We start from the raw sequence: 23,232 nt of genomic DNA, 5'->3' as shown, positions 1-23,232 counted from the left end.
AAAAAAAACCAAAACAGCTACAACCAGGAGCAAATGTTCAAGTTTGGGGGGGGAAACCAGCACTTTTGGGGGTCAGATCAGCCCAAAAGCGATTCTGCAATTTTGAGACTCTAAAAGCTTAAGCTTAAGGATAAAATTTTTCCACTGGGTGTCAACCCATTTTTTTTTTTTAATTCACACTCATCCTAAACGGGGATATTTTCGTTGGTACCGAGTGCGAAACAATTTGCATCTGTTTCCAGCAACGCTTGCACAAGCTGTATGGCGAAACGTGGATTTCTTCAAGCAGGAGTTTAAGTAATGAGTAATGCAATCTTTTGCTCTCCTCTCCCCGGAGGTGAGTCGCAGCTATGGAAAACGCCTTGACACGTTAAGATCTTATCCGAAGCATAAAACCGGCTCCGCTAGCCTTAAGCCCTTTCTCCTCTCCTATTTTTATTTTTCAAAAACCCTCCCCCATTTTATTTTTATTCATTAAAATACAAAATCCAAATCGGGAAAAGAAAAAAAAAACGAACAGAGACAAAACAAAACTAAGCCCAAACGTTTAAAGAAACGTGAATATTTTTAAAAAAGACAAAAACACAAGATGTCTATTATTATTATTATTTTAAAAAGTATTTCTTTATTTAAAGGAGAAGTGGGGAGGGGGGATGCTTGATTGCCCCAGTCTTGGCTCGCAAAGTTTCCTTGAAATCAAACTCAGTTCGAGGCTTTTGCGACCGATGGCTTTGCAGTCTGGCCTTACAAGATCTCTGGGTGGTCTCCTTTCCCAGCTATTGATCCGGTCCGACTTTGCTCAGCTGTTTAAGATCAGCGAAGCTCGGTGGGCTATGAAGAGTCTGTGGGAGGGGGAGAAGCGTTATCCAAGATTGGCGTCCTGGGAGGATCCCCCATCCTGGAATTAGTCAAATATCGCCACAAGGCAATTAGTAAATTTCCTTCTCTGGATTAAGGTGTTGTCTGAATTGGGCAAAAATTTTCCCCGGAGCTCTCCCTGGTGCTGACGTGTTCACTTCACGTGAGTCATTCTTGGGGTTTGGATCAGCTGCCAATGCATCACGCCTCTACACACACACACACACACACACACACACACACACACACACACACACATGCTAGCAAGCAAGCAAGCAAACACACATCTGTGAAATGGACCGAAAACGTGCTGAGATGGACAAACCAATTTCTTAGATTCAAGAATTTATCGGTTCCACAGAAAATTCCTTTAGGGACTTTTTGTGTAAAAAACGTGGGGGGGGGTGGAGGGGGGGGAGAGAGAGAGAGAAAGTGAAGTTGCGGTTTTACGGTTTTGATGAAAAGATTGTAGAAAGAATGGAGTTGATGTAATTTTTGAGAAAGAGCTTAACGGACTTGTAACTGCTATATGGAGAATATTTTTTTATCTTTTTTTTTTAGATTTCTCTTTTTTTTCTACTTTCTTCTACTTTTTTCATCGTTGCATTTTTAGCCTTTCCTTTCTCCTTCCTCCCTCCCTCCTTCTTTTCCTTTCCTTTCCTTTCTCCTTCCTTCCTTCCTCTCTTTCCTTTCCTTTCCTTTCCTTTCTCCTTCCTTCCTTCCTCCCTCTTTCCTTTCCTTTCCTTTCCTTTCTCCTTCCTTCCTTCCTCCCTCTTTCCTTTTCTTTCTCCTTCCTTCCTTCCTCCCTCTTTCCTTTTCTTTCTCCTTCCTTCCTTCCTCCCTCCCTCTTTCCTTTCCTTTCCTTTCCTTTCCTTTCTCCTTCCTTCCTTCCTTCCTCCCTCCCTCCTTCCCTTTCCTTTCCTTTCCTTTCCTTTCTCCTTCCTTCCTTTCTCCTTCCTTCCTTCCTCCCTCTTTCCTTTTCTTTCTCCTTCCTTCCTTCCTCCCTCCCTCTTTCCTTTCCTTTCCTTTCTCCTTCCTTCCTTCCTCCCTCCCTCCCTCTTTCCTTTCCTTCACATTCTTTCTTTTCTTTTCTCCTTCCTTTCTTCCTTCCTATCTCCCTTTCCTTTCCTTTCTTCCTCAACCCCTCCCCCTTTATTTTCCAACACAATTTATTTTATTTTTTTATTATTCAGTCTATACATTGCTGCTGAGAGTTAACGGCACAGAAATTACAGGAGCCGGGGGAGAGAGAGAAAAATGCCCCCCACAGATTTAATTTCATTTCAAAAGGAAGTCAGTTCCACCAAGGTCCCTTCGGTTTAGCCAAAGGGGTTTTTTCCTTTACCCCCATTTTTTTTCTCCCCCAAGAAATCTACTTTTATCTTTATTTTTTAAGGGAGGTGGGGGTGCCCAGGTGAAGGATTTTTACGTTAAATGGAGAAATAACCGAAAGGGGAAGTTGAGTTTGCCACTGTCTCTTGCAACTGGCAAGGAAAGGCGTAACTGGGAACTAAAATCCAGTTCCTTAAAAGCTTTTTGTCTGGAGACTTGAGAAATCCTTGCACCCTTTGACCTGCTGCCCTGTGCGGGTCAAGAGAAAGACGGGACAAGACTGGCTTGTTGGGTTTTAAAAGCTTTTCTCCCAGCTCACCAGCCGGACTCAAATAATAATCATAATTCACTTTATAAATTATGGCCGGGCTTTCTCAGAAGGCTTCTTCCTCCAAGAGTGTTAAATGAGGAGGCTGGTGATTTAGAAAGACACGGCACGAAAAGAGGACAGGGTGGGGCAGGAGAAGGGAATAAAGCAGCAAACTTGGGAATCGGTTAATAAAGTTTATAAAACCCATTCTTTGGGTGGTTTGCTTTTGTGGGTCACAGCAGAAGAGACAACCGAGCACCGACGAGCGTGAACACACAATAATGCTATGTTTGCTTGTTTGCCTATGATTATTATTAAAAGTTTGTACAGCAATAATAAGAATTAATACCAACTAATACGCATTTAAGGAGGCAGAAAGAAAGAAAGAAAGAAAGAAAGAAAGAAAGAAAGAAAGAAAGAAAGAAAGAAAGAAAGAAAGAAAGAAAGAAAGAAAGAAAGAAAGAATGTAGCTGAAAACTTGAGGTGCATCTTTACATCCAAATAAGGTTGGTCAAAAATAAAAATTAAGATGAAAGAAATAAGAAATAGATACATAAGAAATGAAGCTGAAAACTCGAAGTGCATCTTTGCACCTACATTTTATAGGTCAAAAATAAAAAAAAATAAGATTAAAATAAATACATCTTACAAATTTGATTCTCTGTATTTCAGTCACCATTGGCTTCCTCAGGCCGGTCAATGGGCAGGACTACAGGTCCCCAAATCCCCAGCTAGGGTGGCCAACTGTCCTTTTAGAGAATGTAGATCGTCCTGCGCCTTATAAACCGGCCACGCTGGCTGTGGATGATGGGATTGTATTCCCCCGCACCGTTTAAGAATACTGAATTTTGCAGAGGTGCTTTTGCTCCAACGTTCCACTAGAGGGCGCGCCGACACAAGCCAGGCCTCCGCCCTCTTTGTAGTCATTTATACTTGACAGATTTGGGTTAAAAAAGTATGAAATGAGCAAAAAATGGGGGTCTCCATCGAAAGAGAACAAGGGTCTTTTGGCCCAGGAAAAAACAAAACCCTCCGAGACGGAAAATTCCCACCAGGCAACTACGGGGTTGCTTCAAAAGCGGTGGAAAGAATTGGACACCGCACAATAGAGCATGTACAGAGTGCCTTCCACACCCGCCCATTGCAACTTGCAAGTATAAGCCAGGCTCGTCTAGACCCCCTTCTGCCCCTTTGCTTTAATTCTGTCTTCCCCACCCCAACTTTGCCATTGTTTGCACCCGAGTTTTTTTCAATTCCCGGGGTCCAGTCCCATTGCAAAAGCAACCAAGCCTTAGAAAGGGTCTCCTAGTGGTCCCCCGTCCAGGGCTTCATTTCTCCACGTCCACCCGAGAAGGGTGCAAATGCAAAGCTTTCCCCCCCCCCCCGCACCGCACGGGAGAACCTCGATGTTTGGTTTCCCAACAGGGAGGGGAGGGAAAAGTCAGGGAGGGGAGAAACGGGCTGATTCACACGTGCAACCCCACCTTCACACGTGCAATCCCCCCCTGAGCGTGCTGGGAAGGGGTTAAAGCAGCAGGGGGAAGGTCCTCCTCGCCGCCAGAGGGCGCCCTCGCCCCCTCTCTCTCTCTCTCCCCCCCACCCCCCACCCCCAAAGCCACCGAGCCGAATCCAGGGCCAGAGCGCGCAATGGCGAGGCTGGAGCTTCGCGAGAGGCAGGGACGAAGCTGAAGTTTGCACAGGTAGGTGGCAGGCGTGTGTAACGTCTGCAGGCGTGACGCCCGGGTTCCCTCGTCCCCCCCTCCCTCTTTTGCAATCCCCCCCAGGTCCCATCTGGGCGCCCCCCCCCCCCGTTGCAATGACCCAGCTGCAATTGCAGCGGTGGAAATGTGCAGTTTTGCAAACACGGGGGGGTTGGGGTGAGGGGGGCGAGGAGAGAAGGAGGGGTAGGTGGAGAGACCCGCCTTGACCCCCCCCCTCCCTCCCCTTCTTGCCCCTCCCTCTTTGCTCAGCTGACTGTTGCTGGGGAGGGGGGGCGTTGGCTTGCAGGGAGGAAAACCCCCCCCCTGCAATTGCCTTCCTTAATTTTGGGAGAATTCCCAAATCTCTCCTGCTTGTTTTTCCTGTTGGATTGCGCTGGTTTCCCTGGGGGGGGGTGAATTAGGGCGGCCCATGGTGCACAGCAGGGAGGGTGGAGGCATCACTGGCTGGGGAGGATGGGATCCTTACCCCAAGGGTCATTCCCTGCCCCTCCCCTTTCTCTGCCCACCCTCCCTTGTTCCTCTCTTCTCCCCCAAACCTCTCCCCTCTCCTCCCTTCCCGCAGCCAGCCGAGCCTCTGTGTCCCAGGGCAGTCTATCTGAGTTCTCTCCCCGCCGCCACATTGAGACTGCTGGGTTTCGACATCTATCTTTGGTGACTGTTTTTTGGGGGGGGAATAACGACAGAAACGGGGGCGGCGCCAACGGAATGGGTCCCGTGTGTCTGTGGCGGGCAAACAGGTGTCGTTGTGGGTTTCTCATTTCCTTTTCGGTCTCTTTTCCTCCCCCGTAAAACTTGAACCCAGAATTTCCCCCCCCCCTTTGACTTCCTGCTTTGACTTGGACACCTGCCTCTCCTGACAGGCAGCTGAGCCCCCCCCTTTCCTCCCCCCCCTTTCCAGATCCCTCCTACCCCCCTTGTTTGGGAGGGGGGCTCACGTAGAATAGAATAGAATAGAATAGAATAGAATTCGGACTAGAATAGAATAGAATAACAGAGTTGGAAGGGACCTTGGAGGTCATCTAGTCCAACCCCCCCCCCTCAGGCAGGAAACCCCATGCCTATACACTTACTAACTTAACTGATGTGATTCACTTGTCAACTGTGGCAGGAAAGGTTGTAAAACTTAAACGTTTCGCATAGCGACAGAAATTTTGGGCCCGGTTATTGTCATAAATGGAGGACCGTCTCTAATCACGGTTCGTCCACACGCTGGGGAGGTGGGGAGGGACGGCCTCCGTGTCTTGCACTCCCCTCTCTCTCTTACACACCCGTCTGTCATGTCGTGAGGAGGGCTTGTTTTTTCTTACTTTCACTTTTCGTCCATATGGGGGAAAAAAGGGAAGTGCAAACATTCAAATTCCTTCCTGGCTTCGTCCCATTTCTGGACACCGTAAGTGACCCCCTCCGGCTAAAACTCTTTTTTTTTTTTGCCAGTAAAAACCTGCTTTTTCTGCCAAATCTGCGCCACGCCCCAGTGTCTTTCGGGGCAGAATCTGCTCCCCGTCCCGTGTGCAGAAACTGAGCGTGCGACACTCTTGGAAGAAATAAAAACCCGATTTGATTAAAAAGAGGTTGTTTTTTGGGGGGGGATCCTCCCTAGTCAAGGCAGCTGAAGACCTTTACAGGTTTGAGTGTGTTTAAAAAAAAATTAAAGTTTGCAGGCTGGCCTCCCTCGCAAGGAGAGCGCAGGCAGATCAGCCGTAAGCCAGGATCGGCGTAAACTTGTGGCTGGGGTACACAGCCGGATGGTGGCTACCTTCCGTCAAAGGCGGGTACCAACCAGGATGTGGGTGCTTGGTGAGAGATTGCTGCCTTTTGCAGGCAGGTTTGGGGGTTGGGGTAAGGACTAAGAGGTAGACTAGACACCCCAAAAGTTTGGGGTGACCACCATTCTGAGCATTGGGGTTTAATGCAGGGTGTGTCTCTGCAGCCTCGGATCTGTGGCTTGCTGTGTGTTTTCCCCATCGCCGGAAGTTGATGTCAACGCAACGGAAACTTAAGCCGTTTTCTTGGACTTGCTAGTTGTCTACCTGCAGGTGTTTTTGACCCCATCATCTGGGGGAACACGCAGACTTTGCAGAGAGGGGTGGAAAATAACCCCCCCCCTTTGACCCCAGAATTTCCCTTCCTCTGCTTTCGATGCATCCCGAGAGACGCACATCGTGGCTTGTTGTTTTAGTCTGATTGCCAACTAGGCACAAATAGTTTTTTGCAACAGGAAGAATTGAGTGCGGGGAAGTCCGAAGTTGTCGGGAATGGGCAGATTCCTGGGTGCCTGGCACACAGGCAGGAATTCAAAGGGTAGAGCTGGTAGCCCATTATCTGGGGTGGAGGGCTCCGTTTTGTCTTTTTGCAGAATAAAACAGACAAACGTGAAATATAAATTAAACAAGCAAACGTGAAATGATAAATATGTATAACAAATTATTTTGCCGCAGGCCGAAAAGGTGTCGGTCAGTTGGGGACAGTTGCGGTGCTGTTCCTGTTTTCCCCAGCCAGGTGATGGCGGAGGTGTGAATTGTCGTTGTGCCAGACCCCAAAATAGCATTGTGACTCTTTGGCACTGGCAAAGGGGCAGGCAGATAAGACATCTGCCCTTGAAGAAGGGGAAAACTCAGGGTTTGCTGCGCATGGTCTATTGTTCTCCAGCAAGTGAGACCCCACTAATTCGGAGAAGGGGGGGTACACATTAGAAAAACAGCTCCCCGCAAGCAGAAAAGTAGCGCTTCAAGGAGAAAAGTGCCAGATTTTCAATGAGCCGGGAATGCCTGTCCTCCCCATCTCCTTACTATCGTTCTTCAGCAAGTGAGACCCCATTAATTTGGAGAAGGGGAGGGCCCACCTTGAAAAATCTGCTCCCCGCAAGCAGAAAGGTAGCCCTTCAAGGAGAAAAGCACCTCTCTCTCTTTGCCAACGCCAAATTTTTCAATCCGCCGGGAATGTTGGTCCTCTCCGTCTCCTTAAATGACCCCTTTTTAATTTTCCTCGCTTTGGTTTTTTTTTTTTTTCTTCTGTTTTTCCAGCTCTTTTTCTTCACCCTGGGATTTGCCCCAGCGTGTCTTTTGCATGCCTCTGAGCACGCGCAGAGTTCATGGCAGATGTCGGGTTTTTGAACCACAAAGCGAAAAGCTCGGTTGGAGAAAACGTGACTTTTACTCTGAATAAATCTCAGAGGGGGGGGTGGAGGGAAGATATATATATATATATATATATATATATATATATATATATATATATATATATATATATATATATTCCTTTTTTAGCGAAGTCAAGAAATGAGAAACGGGGACTTCCTGTTCTCACTCGCCCAGCCCTTCCCGGCGTTTTGCGTTCGCTGCAAAAAAAAAAAAATCACAATCCGAGTTGTTGCCGCTTTTTCTCTGCTGAAGACCCACCGGTTCGGGGCAGCGAGTTCGAAAGGCACTGAGGACCCCCGTTCGCCCTGGGCAGCTAGGTATTGTGTGTTCCCCCTTTGCTTTGGGAAGTTGGAGGTGGCATCTGGGGTTCAGCCGGGCGGGCAGCGGTCATCCAGGCACAGGAGGCACCGAGTGCCGGTCAGTCGGTCAGTTGGCACAGGTTGACACCTGAAAGGAAGAGGCGTTGGTCCGGAGGAGGAAAGAGCAGTGCCCAGCAGCCTCAACCAGGCGGGGGGGGTGGACTCCAGATCCCATGATTCTTGGCTGTTGGAGCGATGGGAACTGGAGTCCCGTTTTGGGCAGGGGCAGTGACGATCAAAAGCAAACCTTGCCGACTTATTCGAAGACAGGACGGTTTTATTTTAATTTTTTTCTCTCTTTTTTTAAAAAAAACAACTTTAAACTTCCTTTTTCACTCTTCTTGAACGTATTTCGATAGAAAAGACTTCCGTGCTTCTCCCCTTTTTTGATTTTTGAATTTTAATTTTTTTTTTTTCCGCTTTTTTCGAATTCTGTTCCCCCTTTTTTTTTAATTTTTGAAATGAATGCTCCTTTTTAGGCTTCCGGTTTGGCCTTTCCCTTTCCTCCTTCCTCCCCTTTTTTCATTTTTTTGAACAAACACTCTTTAAACTTCTTTCTGAACTCTTTTGAACGGGCCTTCTCCCCCTTTTTAATTTTTTTTTTAAAAAAGACTACTGTTTAAATTTCTTTTTTTCACGTTTCCCTTTCTTCCTCCCCTTTTTCATTTTTTAAAAAAACCAAATGTTCTTTAGACTTCTTTTTAAACTCTTTTTAACAGGCCTTTTCCTCCTTTTTAATTTTTTCTTTTTAAAGAAGACTACTGTTTAAATTTCTTTTTTTCACGTTTCCCTTTCTTCCTCCCCCTTTTTCGTTGTTTTTTTTAAAAAAACCAAATGCTCCTTAAGCTTCTTTTTAAACTTTTTAATATCGTTAGATGGAAACGTAACCCAACTGTTTCTGCTGCCTGGCATTCGAATCAAACTTGATTGAAGTAGAAAGCTGGCTAGGAAGTGGGAAGGACGAGGGGAAGGGTCTCCCAGGTCCTCCATGGCAACCGGACCCTCCAACGTTCCGCACGGACCTTCCGCCGTTGCCTGGACAGGCAGGCGGCCTATGGGGTGGTGTCCTCCAGCTCCTGGCATCACCCTCTCGTTTCCTTGCCTTGCTGCAGATGCCGTGAGCCCCCGCCATGGCGGAGGAGTGGGCCCCCCAGCTGGTGGACTACTTCGTGGTGGCCGGCCTGGTGGACACCTCCAAATCGCTGGAGGATGAGAGCCAGGCCTCCCGTCCGGTCCGCCCGAGTGAGCCCATTGTGGATGTGGCCGTTATCGTCCGCTCGCAAGGCGAAGAGGTGCCCCACGGCTTCACCTGCATCGATCGGACCACCGCGGGGCACCCGGTGGAGCTCAACACCAGCCTGCTGAACAACCCCCAGATGTTCATCTGCTACCGGCGGGGGCGGGATAAACCCCCCGTTGTGGAACTGGGGTAGGTTGCGGAGGGTTTGGGAGGGATCCGGCACGAGCCGAGAAGAGCTATCCTGTCGTGTCCTTTTGGGAGAGAATGCCGTACTATAACTCCCAGGATTCCCGCCCGAGAGGGACTCCCTATCCCATTCCCCAGGAGGGTGACCTTGTTTGGCTTCTTTAGGGTGCATTATGGTGGGAAGGACCAGCCCAAACCGGGCTACAAAATCATCGACACGACGCCGTACAGCCACTCGGCGAACCTGGCCTCGGGAGCGCCTGGTCACCAGCACACTTTCCTGACGTACCGGCGGGCCAGCGAGGGGCAGGCGTACAGCGCCTTGGGGATCATGGACATCTGCCTTATCATGCCCAGCAAAGGGGAGAGCACGCCCCACACTTTCTGCCGGGTGGACAGGAACCTCAACGCCGGGATGGTGAGTCGGGGACTGGGTGAAGGGACGATTTGTCCAGATGCTTCGGATGTTGCAGTTCCCGAAAGTCCCTCGCATCTCACAGGGCTATGGGTGTTGGGAGGGGTGGTCTGAACACCCAGAGAGGACCCCAGTCTTGGAAACTCTTAAACCCCCCCTCCCATAGCAAGGGGGGAGGAACAACTCCATGATGTTTTATGGAGAGCAGGGAGTTCTGTTCCTGCTTTTGTGTCTGCTTGGACAAGGCAGATGGACAGACAGCCTGTTTGTCACATCTCATCTGCTTCTTCATTCAGCTGACACCTCATCTTATGCTCCTCTCTCCCCACAGTGGGGTCCAGCCCTCTATATCTGTTACAAGATGGCGCTCGCTAAAGGGAACACCCTGGTCTACGAAGCAGGTAAGAATTTGATTGGGCCCAGTCTACAAGGCCAGGCCCACAAAGCTAGGGATGAAGTAGTCAATCCCATAGTTTGCCGAAGCACGGACAGCAGAGCAGTCAAGGGAGAGGCCGAGAAAGAGAATTACGCTTCCACCTCTTCACCATACATTATTTCTTATTTTTCCTTTAATTCAGTATTTTAAATAAATAGCTCAACCGGCCTCAGAATGGAACCAGAATAAAGATTTAAAAGCATCCCACACCTTATAATTCTGCAGGAATTGCTAGTTTCTTATGAATAACTGAATATATCCTGTTGGTTTAAGAGACTGGAAATTGCTATTATGCTTCGAAATAAACATAAATATCAAGGACCATGATATTTACTCAGAACGCTGGCTGGGGGATTCTGGGAGTTGAAGCCCACTCCTCTTAAAGCAGGCTGGCTGGGGGATTCTGGGAGTTGGAAGTCCCCCCATGAGGAATCCTGGGAGTTGAAGTCCATCCATCTTAAAGACGCCAACTTTGAGAAACACCTTTGTCTAAACCCTCCCTCCTGTAAACTTGCTTCTTTTAAGCCAAGATGGTTCTTTTCTCACTCCCCAGGTCTCCTCAGCCGCTACCCGGAGGAGGACAACGAGGTTTTCCCCCTCCCCGAATCGGTGCCCGTCTTCTGCCTCCCCATGGGGGCCACCATCGAGAGCTGGCCGGCCGAGACCAAGTACCAGCTTCCCATCTTCTCCACCTTCGTGTTGACTGGTGCTTCCGGGGACAAGGTAACCCATGTTACCCTGGACCAGTCCGGGGCAGCCCCCCAAAACACAGAAGCCTAGATCTTCCTGTCACTCACTCGAGGTGAGGTGTGCCCGGAATAACCGGCACCCCTCTCCTCTCTCCCCCCTTACTCCAGGTTTACGGGGCTGCCATGCAGTTTTACGAGTCCTTTCCCCGGGAACGCCTCACCGACCGGCAGTCCGTGTGCCTCAACCTCCTCACCGTGGTGGACCGGCGGCCCATCACCAACAAGTCCGTGCAGACCCGGAAGAGCATCTGCGTCCTGTCTCACTGGCCTTTCTTTGACGTCTTCCGCAAATTCCTCACCTTCCTCTACCGCTACAGCATCTCCGGACCCCACGTGTTGCCCCTTGAGGCGTAAGTGGGGAGGGTGGGGGGAGGAGGAGGCTGGAAAGGGGACCCCGAGGAAGCCCACAGAGGAGGCTGTTGAAGGAACCAGCCTTCCTTTTTCCCACGCGTGTTTGCGATGGCATTCTCAGATAGACTGTGCCCGGCTTTGGAGGTTCATTCGGCAGAAACAAACGGTTCTCCAGGCTAAACCCTACTGGCTTCGCGCAAGTGGCCCAAACCTCATCCCTGGGACGCCCCCGTGTTGTGTCTACATCCCATTGACAACCACAAACCGAGATCGCTGGCATTTACAAAACAGGGTTGTTATTTTTGAACTATTTCCTTTCTGGTGACTTCTATGTTGTGGTTGTTTTTTCCCCCTAGGCATATTTCTCATTTCATGCACAACGTCCCTTTCCCGTCCCCGCAGAGACCTCGGATCTTGGTCCAGGTGAGTAGAAGCCCTGGAGCCCGATCTGTAGGTGGATGATGGGAATCTCGTGGATTTGGGGAAAGAGGAAAGGAACTTGGCTTGTGTTTTGCTGGACCCCTTCTGGAGTCCAGATTATTATGATGATGCTTGTCTGCACCGTCAGCCAGATGTTTAGCCTGGATTTGTCATTTTGATCCACCTCAAGTCCTTCCCAAGGACCTGGGACAGGCAGATGTTTTTATTTAATGCTTTATTTAATAAATCAGATAATAACGTTAAACCGCAGAATGTCAGCTGCTCCAAGCCGAGCTTGGCTTTGGCAATTGACCAGTCTTGATTTTTGTCAATGCCGATAGTATTATGGTGGTTTATGTTTAGACTGAATGTCGCAGTTTCATCTACCTTTTAGCAATCGTTTTTATTTAATAATATTCAAGGTCTCCTCACAGGATATCAGCTGTTCCAAGCTAAGCTGCCATTGGCAATTGACTGATGGGGATATATTCCTAATTTTCTGCCCCACCATCAGTTTTTATTTCTCCAAAACGATTCCCCGTTTGCGTCTCATTGGTGACGCCCTCGGTGCATTTCTCCCGGGTGCAAATTGGAGCGCGGGAAAGAAATGCACTTTTCAGTTGTGTGTTGACGCAAGATGTTGTGTCGTGGATCAGCTCCTCCATCTCAAACCCTCCCTCTTTTTTTCGCTCCTCAGATGTCGCCCTATGACAATCTGCTTCTTTGCCAACCTGTCTCGTCCCCGTTACCTATCAGGTAAGGATGGGACGGGACAGGACAAACCCCAATCCCGTCCAGATTCTGCCGGCGGAAAATTCAGAATTTCCCCCTCTCTTCGCAGTGGGGCCAGCTTTCTCACCCTCCTTCAGACCCTGGGCCCCGAACACGCCGTGGCCCTGATGGTGGCCGTCTTGACCGAACAGAAGCTGCTCATCCATTCCCTGCAGCCGGACGTCTTGACCAGCATCGGAGAAGCGTTGGTCTCGGTTAGTGTCCGTTGCCCTGAAGCCGGAAGACTGGGGAAGGGGAACCTCAAGAATGCAGAGAAAAATTGGGGGGGGTGTCTCTGTGTACCGTTCCTTGGCTAAGAAGACCAGTCTCCCCAAATTGGAACGGTCATTTGGAAAACTGTGCACGGATGCATTGATTATCGGCATAAATTATTGGGCGGACGATTGCGGTGAATTGTGTGTAAAACAAGGATGTCCAATCTGGGTAACTTTAAGAGTTGTGGACTTCAACTCCCAGAATTCCTCAGCCAACAAATTGCATAAATACAGAAGCACCTTGATCTCCCTTTTCCAGTTTCCTTGTGTAACCTCTTGAACTCGGGTTAAGAATTAAGCTTGGAAATTTTTTTTTCCTCTCCCTCCCCGTGTTTATTTCCTTTGATGCTATGCCATTGCAGATGGTATCTTTATTCTTTATCAAATACAAACCACTCCAGAATTGATATACAGGGTTTTGTTGATCTACAGCTGCTGCTCCTAGCGAGGCTGCCTGGGGAATTCTGGGAATTGAAGTCCACAGGTCCTAAAAGTTGGCCAGGTTGGACACGCCAGGTGTGAAATGTTATATACTTACACACGTAGGTTGTTCTTATTATAATCTCATGCTTTGTTTTTAAGAAATATTCAGTCAGCTCCGAGTTGTGAATGTGTGGGTGTTCATAATGAAGCTTCAACACAAACACCCACACACAAACCAGTTGTGTTTGTCCCTCCAGATGATTTTCCCTCTGTGCTGGCAGTGCCCGTACATCCCTCTTTGCCCGCTCACCCTGGCCGATGTGCTGTGTGCCCCCGTGCCCTTCATCGTGGGGGTCCACTCCAGTTACTTCGACCTCTACGACCCCCCGCACGACGTCATCTGCGTGGACCTGGACACCAACACCATCTTCCAGTGAGTGTCCTCATCCTGCCACCTTGGGGGGGTGAACAGACTCCAGGTTGTTAAGTGAGACGTGCTGACTGGGGAAGCCAGATTGATTTAACAGCTGTGGCACTAAACAGATTCACTGAACAGGTCGCAAAATGGGGCAAAACTCACTTAAATGTCTGACTTAACAACAGAAAATTGGGGCTCAGTCGTCAAGGACTAGAACAGCAGACTTTTGAAAGCCTAAGTTTTTTTTCCTGTGCTATTTTTATACTAAGGAAGATCAAGATGAGGCTGCATTGAGTTTCTTTCTCACCCTTCCTTCCATCTCGGGGCGTTCAATTTTTTTTTCCAGAATTGCTCAGCTTTCCTTGATGTGTCTCCATTTGAACCCCTAACCAGCGGGGCAGGGAGGAGTCCCCGGATAAGCATGCAGGGGGTAGGGAGGGGTGATACTAGCATTCCCGGGCACCCCAGCAGGAGGCACTAATCGTAGGGGCAGCTTTGTTGTGTGCACAGGTGCGAAGAGCGGAAGCTGTTGTCGTCACGCTCTCTACCCCGGAAGCCGTGTAAAGTGCTGCTGGCGTCGTTAAACTCCCACTACCAACAACTGGATGAGAGTAAGTCACCACGGTCTTGGCGGGGGTGTCATAAAGCCTCGGAGGGCAGGTGGGCACGGACCCCCGATAAGAGAAAAGTAGTAGAAGGGGACACTCAACTGCAACATAACGATGACATTTTGCGGTGTTTGAGGAGTCCATGATCCGTAGTTCGGTAGATTTATGTTATAATAATAATAATAAAAGTTGGAAGGGGCCTTGGAGGTCATCTAGTCCAACCCCCTACTATATTCCACTTTGTAGTACCTGCCAGAGGTTCTCCGAGCCCCAACTTCACTCCCTTTGATGCAGCCCCCCCCCTTGCAAAATATTAAACCAGAATTAAAACCTGCCCACCTTTGGAATTGACGGGCATAACTTTGGCGAATGCTGGTTTTGGTGTGGCCATTTGTAGCCGACGGTTCGGTCCTTCCTCCGCAGTGTACAACCGTCCTGTGGAGGAGGCCTCCTTGGAGTTCCTGCTGACCGACTACGACCTCATTTACGGGCGCCGGAAACAGCTGGAACTGGACATCCGAGGGGCGTTTCTACGATTCATGGCTTGTCTGCTGAAAGGCTATCGTAGCTACCTCCGACCCATCACCCAGGCCCCTTCGGAGAAAACCCGGGACTCCAGCAGTCTGTTTTTCCTGCAAGGTGTAGATTCATTTCCGCTTGGGGTGATGATTTACTCGTTTTAGAGAAAGCCTCTTCCTCGGGCACAAAGGATTTAAAAATAAATCCTCTTTAAAAATGGCGGCTGCAGGAACAGAGACGCAAAACAAGGCAGGGAGCCAGGATAAGGATACAGAGAAGAAGAACTTTTAATTTAGGGATCCATTCCACCCTGTAGAGAAAAGTTGGCCTGGGAAGGAATTGTTGCGCGTGTTTTCCTCATCCCTCCCCGCTCCCTTTCCTTTGCTGTCGTCGCTCCATGGGAACCCGAGGTGAGAATAATTACAAAAACTGTCGTGAGCGCTAATCCTCTCTCGCTTGCTCCATCCCGTACAGGCTTCCTGAAGTCCCGCGAGCGAGCCTACCACAAATTCTACGGGCAGCTTTTGCGCACGCAGCTCTTCACGCAGTTTATAGAGGAATGCTCTTTCGTCAGTGACCGCCACGCTTGCTTGGAGTTTTTCGATTCTTGTGTCGACAAGGTAGCTGGAAGGGGATCTGAATTGGGTTTTATTTTAATTAATGACTCTCTGTGGGGGTTGATTTTGGACGCACCCTGGAAAAAAAAGGGACGGAGGCGACACTCCACTCCAAAATTATTCCCTCGCCGTCCTTAAAACTTACGCCTTGGTTGCAAGGGTTAGGAAATAACCCCTCCGTCGCTGTAGAAAGAAAGAAAAAGCAACTATGGGTAGACCACAGTGGCGTCCCAATTTTCTGTCACTAAGCGAGACACTGGTTAAGTGGGGTTTCCCTTTTTTTTTTTTAATTTTTCAACTCAGGTGCAGGTGGATTTAGAGAAAGCAGAGGAAGCTCCACTAATTGAACTGGACGACGTCCAGGGCAGCGAACACACCGTGTTTATTATGCCCCCGGAAGAGCCCACCGGGCCCAACGGCTTGGAGCTTCCGCCGAGTTACCAGTGAGTGTCTCAGCCTGGTGGCCTTCAGCCGGGAAGACATAGCAAGTCCTCAATTTACGACAGTTCGTTTAGTGACCGAAGTTAACAATAGCAATGAAAAAAGAAAGAAGATCTAGGCCAGGGGTAGGCAACCTGGGCTCTTTTATGACTTGTGGACTTCAACTCCCAGAATTCCTGAGCCAGCCATGCTGAGGGGAAAGGGAGAGGTTTCCAAGCTGAGCCATGCTGGCTCAGGAATTCTGGGAGTTGAAGTCCACGAGTCATGAAGGGGCCAAAGTTTTCCCCATGCTGGCTCAGGAATTCTGGGAGTTGAAGTCCACGAGTCATGAAGGGGGTCATAGTTCCCCCATGCTGGCTCAGGAATATTATTTATTTAGATATGACGGCTTCCCCATGCTCCAGACCAAGCTGTTTCAGCGGCCTCAGGACCAGCTCATGCCCCCGCTGTGCCAAGCCCGCACCAGCGCCCCCAGCAGCCCTGCCCCTCGCCGGACCCAGCAGGTAAAAATTGCCAGGCCTTTTTTTAATTTTGCAATCCAGCCCTCTGTTTGGGGATTTCTTGGTGGTCTCCCGTCCACATACAAATCAGTCCCGAGTTCCTCCGGTCCCAGCCAAGGTCGATTTTTTTATCAGCTTTTCTTAAAAAAAAACCCTGAAATTAAACCCCCTTCCTTTTTTTAGGAAATTAAGGTGGCCCAGAAAGTTGCGCAGAAATATTCCTCCGTGCCGGATATGTGGGCTAAGTGCCTGCTGGGTCACTGCTACGCTTTGTGGTTTATCACGCTGCCTGCCTACGTCCGAATGGTGGCCCCAAAAGTACAAGCGCTGCACGTCGCATACGAGGTGCTGAAACAGATGGAGACCAAAGAGGTGGTCCTGCCGGACGAGGTGAGAGCCCGTTCTTCCACGGAACGGTTCCGACTGAAACCGATGTTGTGATTAGAATTAGAACTAGAATTAGAATTGATGGGATAGAATACGGATAGGAATAGGGAATAGAATAGAATAGAATAGAATAGAATAGAATAGAATAGAATAGAATTAGAAACGGAATGAAGAATGGAATGGAGATGGAATGGAATGGAATAGAATGGAATAAAAAATAGTTCCTAAGTTAGGAATTCACTCTCGGCTTCCCTTAAACGGCGGGAAACGGGCATCCATGCCCCCTTCCCTTTCTCCTTCACAGGTGTGCTACCGTATCCTGATGCAGCTCTGCGGCCAGTACGGGCAACCGATACTCTCCGTCCAAGTCATGCTGGAAATGAAACGGGCCGGGATCGTCCCCAACACCATTACCTACGGCTATTACAACAAGGTATTTCCACCCCACGACCTCCTCATTTCTCCGTTCAAGTCACCTTCTCCTGGGTTTAGCATGGTTTTCGCCGTAGGCCATTTTGGAGTGCAAGTGGCCGTCCAGTAGCCATGGTGGCCGTCTTCGCTGGGCCAAGCTCCGCAACGTCGTCCTGGGGGCCGCCCAGTTCCGGCAGCCTCTGCGCCAGCGTCAGCGCCAGCAGCAGGAGGTAGAATCGCAGAGTTTCGGCCTTCCAACAGGTACAGCTCTGAAAACAGGCGAGGCTCAACTTATCCTCCATCCAACAATCTCCCCAGTCAGCAGGCTTTAAGAGGGGTGGACTACAACTCCCAGAATTCTCCAGCCAGCAGGCTTTAAGAGGGGTGGACCTCAACTCCCGGCCTGAAAAACTGGGAGGATCCCTTCCGATCCTCTTTCTCCGCCGTTATGCAGCTGAGGGCTGTGATGCCTCTTATCTAATTACAATAACTTAACAGTAGCTCAGATAAACACCATGTATCTCTCAAAGCGAGGGGGGGGCTTCTTTTGTTTTTTACCGGCAGACAGCAAAGAAGCCAAACCCCCCAAATATCAACCCCGCACCGGCCTGCAGCGGCAGACCACCTGGTCCGGGAGCAGCTTACGAGAGAATCCGCAACCTGCTTCCCTCGCAAAGAGCGGCAGCCTGACTTTTCCCAAACAGGAAACGCCGGTGGGCATAATCCCAGGTGAGTCTGAATTCCAGAGGAGGGGTCTTTGTTATCCAACAAGGGGGGGGGAATCATGTTTAAATGGCAACATTTTAAAATCTTACTTGCAGCCGGGAAAACGCTGGGTAGTCCCAGAGCCGAAAGCAATAATACACTGTCAACACTTCCTCCCTGGCTGCGCGGTGCACGGGATGGGCCTGGAAGCTCGGAGGGCAGCAGTCTTTCTGACATCAGCAGTTTCTTGACGGACGAGAGTGACAGGTTAACACTGAGCAGCGTGGAGACCGGACAACCAGAGGGAGCTACTCCAGGGTCAGGCCAGGCTATTGAAAACCGTCGCCTGGGGAGTACCCCTCGCCGGAGTCTGACCGCCAAACTTCAGCAGTTTCTGTCTCCCATTAAGCGACCGTCTCTGAAGCACGGTTCCAGCGGGGAGCTCTCCCACGGGCGCGGCGGATCCGAGCACCGAGAATACTCCTCTCGCCAGAGTCCGCTGGAGGGTCACTTGCTGCTCCCCCCGGAACGTCCACGATCCACAGCCTCGGAGGTCGGTATCCTGTGCGGAAGGAGTCCTCCTGATCTTTTCTCGCAGGTCCTTTTTCTCGACGTAACCCGCTCTTTCCTACCACAGAGTTCGGCCTCTCTGGGTAGCGAGTACGATCTCTCGGATACGTCCGTCTGCAGTTTCAACCTCCGGAAATCCAGTGATCGGTTGTCGGAGCCTCCGGCAGTTGAGGTATCTTTCCGCGTGATCCGCCGCGTCCTTTCCCGGGAGTCCTTGTCTCGTTCCCACCGTTTTCCCGCACAGAACGATTCTCTTGTCCTTCCAGGTGATTCTTTCCAGTTGTTCACGATGCCAAGCTTGCAACTTGCTGGTGTACGACGAAGAGGTGATGGCCGGGTGGAGTTCGGACGACTCCAACCTGAACACCACCTGCCCCTTTTGCGGACGTCTCTTTGTGCCCTTCCTCAGCATCGAGATTCAAGATTTCCAGATGGTTTCTCTCAGGTCCGAGTGCTAATTATGCTTATGCTTATTGTTCCTACCTCTGACATCTTGATCTTACACCTGACTGTTTCCACACTGCCTGAGTGCCAATGGGCCCCCCCTTGACCTTATTGTCTTGACTAGGGTTGTGGTGGATTGTTGGGTTTGTGTGTGTGTGTGTGTGTGGTTAAGATCATACAAATGTGAACCCAAAAGACGGGTTAATGCATTAACCAAGTTAAATGTATCATGAGAAGGAAGACGTACATGCAGGGGGGGGGGGTTTGACCCCTCCTGTAACTTGGCTCGCTTGCTTGAGCCATCTGCACTGTGTTCAAAGCTCTTCATTCCCTTTCAGCAATGCTGATGCTTCTGACACAAGTTCGGTGTCCTCAGACTGGCCCCGGGACAACGAAGCCCCCTTGCCAGGGGGCCAAGGCCCGGTGCTCAGCGATCGGTCCCAATGCCTCCTGCTGGACGAGGCAGAGACGGATCCCCGGCGGAAATCCAGGAACGGGTCCCTATGCAACGGCTTCAGCGAACCCCCGGTACAGACGCCCACGTTTCTCCCTGTCTGGAAACAACAGATTTGGGATGGGTTTTATGGCTTTATGACCACGTTGCTTAACAATGGGAGTTTCTGGCCCCAAGTAACGTCATTAAATGAGGATTTTGAGAAAGAACAACTGAATCTCTCTCCACGGAGTCTGAGACTACAACTCCCATGTTCCTGGGGATTGGCTGGGGCTGATGGGGAGTTACGGCCCCTCCTTTTTCTCCCAGGTGCCTCAGGGTCCTGCCACCCACGTGGAACAGCTGGCTTTTGCCTACCTCAGCCCCCTGGTCCTGCGTAAGGAGCTGGAGACCCTCCTGGAGAACGAGGGAGCCGTGTTCTTATCTCAGCCAGAGCTGGTGGACAACCATCCCATCATCTACTGGAACCTGGTGTGGTATTTCCAGCGGCTGGGCCTCTGCAGCGGCCTGCCTCAGCTGCTCCTGGCTTCCAAGCACGTCCAGACGGCCTCCCAGGTAACCCATCTCTCCTACGCAACAACCCTGCAAGGGAGGCGAGGTTGAGGAGGGATCTCGAGAACATCCCAAAGGAAAAGAGAGTTGGGACAGAGGTCCATCTCGGGAGCTTTTGAAGAAAAGCCAACTCTTCAGAATGGTGTTCCTGCAGGAGGCAGGGAGCTGGACTGTATGACCTTGAGGGGATCCTTTCCCACACATTTCTCCTGAAAACAGAACCAGCACCTGAGGAGAAATGCAAATCAGAATCCAGAGATTTTCAGTGTTTTTCAACATTGTGAACTTTTAAGGCAGGTGGACTTCAACTCCCAGAATTCCTCAGCCAGCTGGCTGGGGAATTCTGGGAGTTGAAGCCTACCTGCCTTAAAAGTTCACAAGATTGAGAAACTCAAACCGTTCTGCTTCCCTTTCTTTTCCAGGTGCCGACTCCGGAGGGCCCTTTCGTCAACGTACGCTTGCTCTGGGACGTGCTGAGTTCCGATCCCGACAGCTTTCCCCCTCTCTACGTTCTCTGGAGGCTGCATGGTGCGTCTGAGTACAGTCCGTCGTTCCCTTGAACCTTGATAACACAGTCCTTTTCGATGGGGATGGTTTTATTTGACTCTTCTCCGGTCGACCTCTGTGGACCCTCCTGGGATGCAAAACGTCCCTTTGTGGTCGTTCAGCCGGCGTAACTGATCCGTGGAGGTCCTGACGGATTTGACTAGCCGTAATAGACAAGATGGGCATCGGTGCCGTCCGGTCCTCAGGTAGCCACGTGTGAACAGAGGTGGCATTCTGGATTCTTATGCCAGTCTTCTTCCTTTCCCAGGCCAGATTCCCACACGGTTGCAGAATTGGCGCAAGCATAACCACCCGTTCTCGCTCTCCTTCCTGGAAGCCGTCATTAACTATCTTGGCCTGGGCGAGATCCACAAAGCCATCGTCCTCTTCATAGAAAAAGTGGCAGATTGTGCCAGCCCTGGGCTCTTACGGAGGTAGGCTTTCTTCTCCTATGTCTGGGTCCAGCCCGTTACCCCCGAAAAGGCTTAGTTTTGTTAAATGAAAAAAGTAAAGCGACTTTCTAAAGAGCATCCTCTGCAGATACTGACAATGATTCCATTTTTATCTCTGTTTCAGGAGTGTTTACCGTGAATTTCTCTTTCTGAAAATAGCCGCGCTGGGCAGGGAACGTGTGGACATCGGTAGGAAGCTGGAGGGAGAAGGAGGCCCTACACGTTGGAGGGCTGGGAGGAGAAGGATGGCCTCTCTGTAGTATTTTGGAATTCGTCCCTTTGGGACTTTGGGTCAGGCTGCCTCCTTGAGGACTAGCACCTCGCCTGGGCCCAGTGTGTTTTATAAATGAGAAAGAAAAAAAAAGCCACTGGAATCTCTCGCCCTGAGCATTAGACCCTTGCCTGCACCCAGCATGTTTTATAAAAACGGGGGGGGGACCGGCATCAGGATTTTCCACCTGGAGGACTAGAACCTTGCCTCTGCCTGGTGTGCTTTATAAAAGGGGGGGGGATGCTACTCCCACCATGAGGACTCGGACCTTGCCCGTGCCCAGTTTGTATTATAAAAAGGGGAGGGGGAAATAACGCCATTAGGATCTCTTACCATGAGGACTAGCACCTTGTAACTTTGAACGGTCGCTAAACCAATGGTTGTAAGTCAAGGTCTGCCTGCGCAAGCCGTGATCTTTCTGAAACACACACACAAACACACACCCCGTTTTTTCTCTCCCCACAGCCGAATTTGACAAGAAGTACAAGTCGGCCTTTTCGAAGCTGGCCAGCAGCATGGGGAAGGAGCCCCTCAAACAGCAGAGGGCCCAGCCCCTCACCACCAAGGCCATCGATTGCCGGAAGAGTTTCGGGGCCAACCTGGAGTGCTAGCAGAGGGGGCTGCAGGGGGGGCTGCCCCCCAACCCATTCATCTCTGCCTCTCCTGCTGCTGCTGCTGCTTGGGACAAAGAAACCGAGGATAAAACTGGAGCTGATACCAAATTTGGGGAAGGGGAGGCTGGGAGGGGGGCACAGCCAAGCTCCCTAGGCTGTTTCCAGCACCCCTTGGCCCTTTTGGGGGGGGTCAGGGGCCCCCAGGATGGAGAACAGGAGACCCTTCCTCTTGGCCCTTGGAGCTGAGTTGCCCTCTTCCTCTGAAAAAAGTGAAATAGAGAGGAGGGGGCGTTCTCGGGCCAGCACTGCACTTTGCACATGCCTAGGAGCTCAGACTCCCCCATACACACCCCCACGCACCAATTCTCTTTCTTCCTCCCCCCCCCCTCTCAAATTTGGATCTTCACCCCTGTAAATGTCAATTTTCGTGCACAGTGTCTGTTGCAGAATTGGGGGGTGGGGGGTGGGCATAGTTAAGCCCCACCCACCCAATGAAGGACAAGGCTCTCTGGTCGCTCCCCCCACCCTCTCCCTTCCCCTCCACCCCTCCCAGTTCATTGAGGGGGGGTTCATTGGGGAGGGGGCAGCCCTCCGCCGCCCCTCCCGTCCAAGGTGGGCTTGCTTTGTGTTTTGTTTTTAGTGTTATTTTTACCCGTCAGTGTTAGGGGGGGGGGGGGGGGGAAGGAAACATAAACTGAAAAGAAGCTATTTTGTAAATTTATTTATTACAGAGCCCCTCCCGCTGTTTTCCCTGTTCCTCCCCCCTCCCATTTGTGGCACATGCTTTAACTGTTTAAGGGCCCCCCCATTGTGGAAAGTGGGGTGTGCCGTATTTCTGTTCGGAGAAAGGGTCCTGGGACCCCCCACCACACACCGAGGATTTCCCTCTCCCCACCTCAGGGCTCAGTCCGAGCAATATGGACCCTCCCCCCAGCCCCTCATTGTGGTGTTTGTGTTAACTGTTTGAGCTGTGTTTTGTTTTTTTTCCAATGTTCCTCTCCTGTAAATAAAAGATGCCTGTGTATTTTCCTTCCGGTGTTTGTCTCCCGTTTCGTGATGGAAAGAGAGCCTCTGAGGACAAAAACGAATAGATTCACTAAATGAATAATTGTTAAGTGCAGGGAAGGAAAGCCATCAATGGCTAAGGTGACCAATTTTTTTACAATGAGAAGGACACAAATCGCAGAGAAGAATATCATAAATAAAACATTTTATTCATTGCAACAATACAGCATACACTATAATATGATAAATGCATAATAAAAAAACATTTGTAACAATAACATTTTATATTGTAATTATGCTTACATGCCTATTATTTAAATGAGTACAAAAGAAGGGCTGTCCTCCCTAAAGGAAGACGATTGGTCACCTTATCAATGGCAGCTTCTTTGGCCATTTTGCCAAACCATGGCTTAGGCAAGCCATCATGCTTCCTAAGCAGCGGGAGGTTTACAGGCTTGTGCAATCCCAACCCAAGGCGGTTGATTCCATTAACCACGATTGATCAAGCCGTGGTTTCTCCTGGGATGGCTCCAGGGGTCATAGACGCAAGCCACGTTTGACTCGTGCTTGAAGCAAGCCATGGTCTGCCTGTGGCCAACCTGAGCCATGCAAAGGCAGCTTAAGACTTGCCCAGGTTAGGAGGCAACACAACCATGATGGATTTCGGGACCGTAATTATTGCACATTTTAATTAACAGGGATTATATTCAAACCCCCCCCCCCCCATTGAAG

The 23,232-nt window shown here is 50.1% G+C and overlaps 1 protein-coding gene across 1 annotated transcript; it reads left to right on the top strand.

Annotated features, from left to right (window-relative positions):
• The first annotated feature begins 8,850 nt into the window (after positions 1-8,850).
• On the top strand, positions 8,851-21,492 carry DENND4B (DENN domain containing 4B). Its single transcript, XM_029283624.1, has 27 exons — positions 8,851-9,149; positions 9,312-9,564; positions 9,893-9,962; positions 10,551-10,720; positions 10,855-11,096; positions 11,454-11,520; positions 12,215-12,273; positions 12,359-12,503; positions 13,244-13,419; positions 13,915-14,015; positions 14,436-14,651; positions 15,006-15,151; positions 15,452-15,591; positions 15,969-16,137; positions 16,273-16,479; positions 16,781-16,909; positions 16,986-17,148; positions 17,452-17,616; positions 17,709-18,145; positions 18,230-18,334; positions 18,429-18,607; positions 18,945-19,134; positions 19,370-19,615; positions 20,035-20,140; positions 20,427-20,592; positions 20,735-20,799; positions 21,347-21,492. The coding sequence occupies exons 1-27, from the start codon at positions 8,851-8,853 to the stop codon at positions 21,490-21,492; spliced, it is 4,557 nt and encodes a 1,518-aa protein (XP_029139457.1).
• Positions 21,493-23,232: the final 1,740 nt, after the last annotated feature.

This window comes from Protobothrops mucrosquamatus, unplaced genomic scaffold (genome assembly GCF_001527695.2).
Source record: "Protobothrops mucrosquamatus isolate PMUCROS unplaced genomic scaffold, P.Mucros_1.0 scaffold154, whole genome shotgun sequence".
Taxonomy (NCBI): domain Eukaryota; kingdom Metazoa; phylum Chordata; class Lepidosauria; order Squamata; family Viperidae; genus Protobothrops; species Protobothrops mucrosquamatus.
This window is presented reverse-complemented; position numbering and strand designations above follow the sequence as displayed.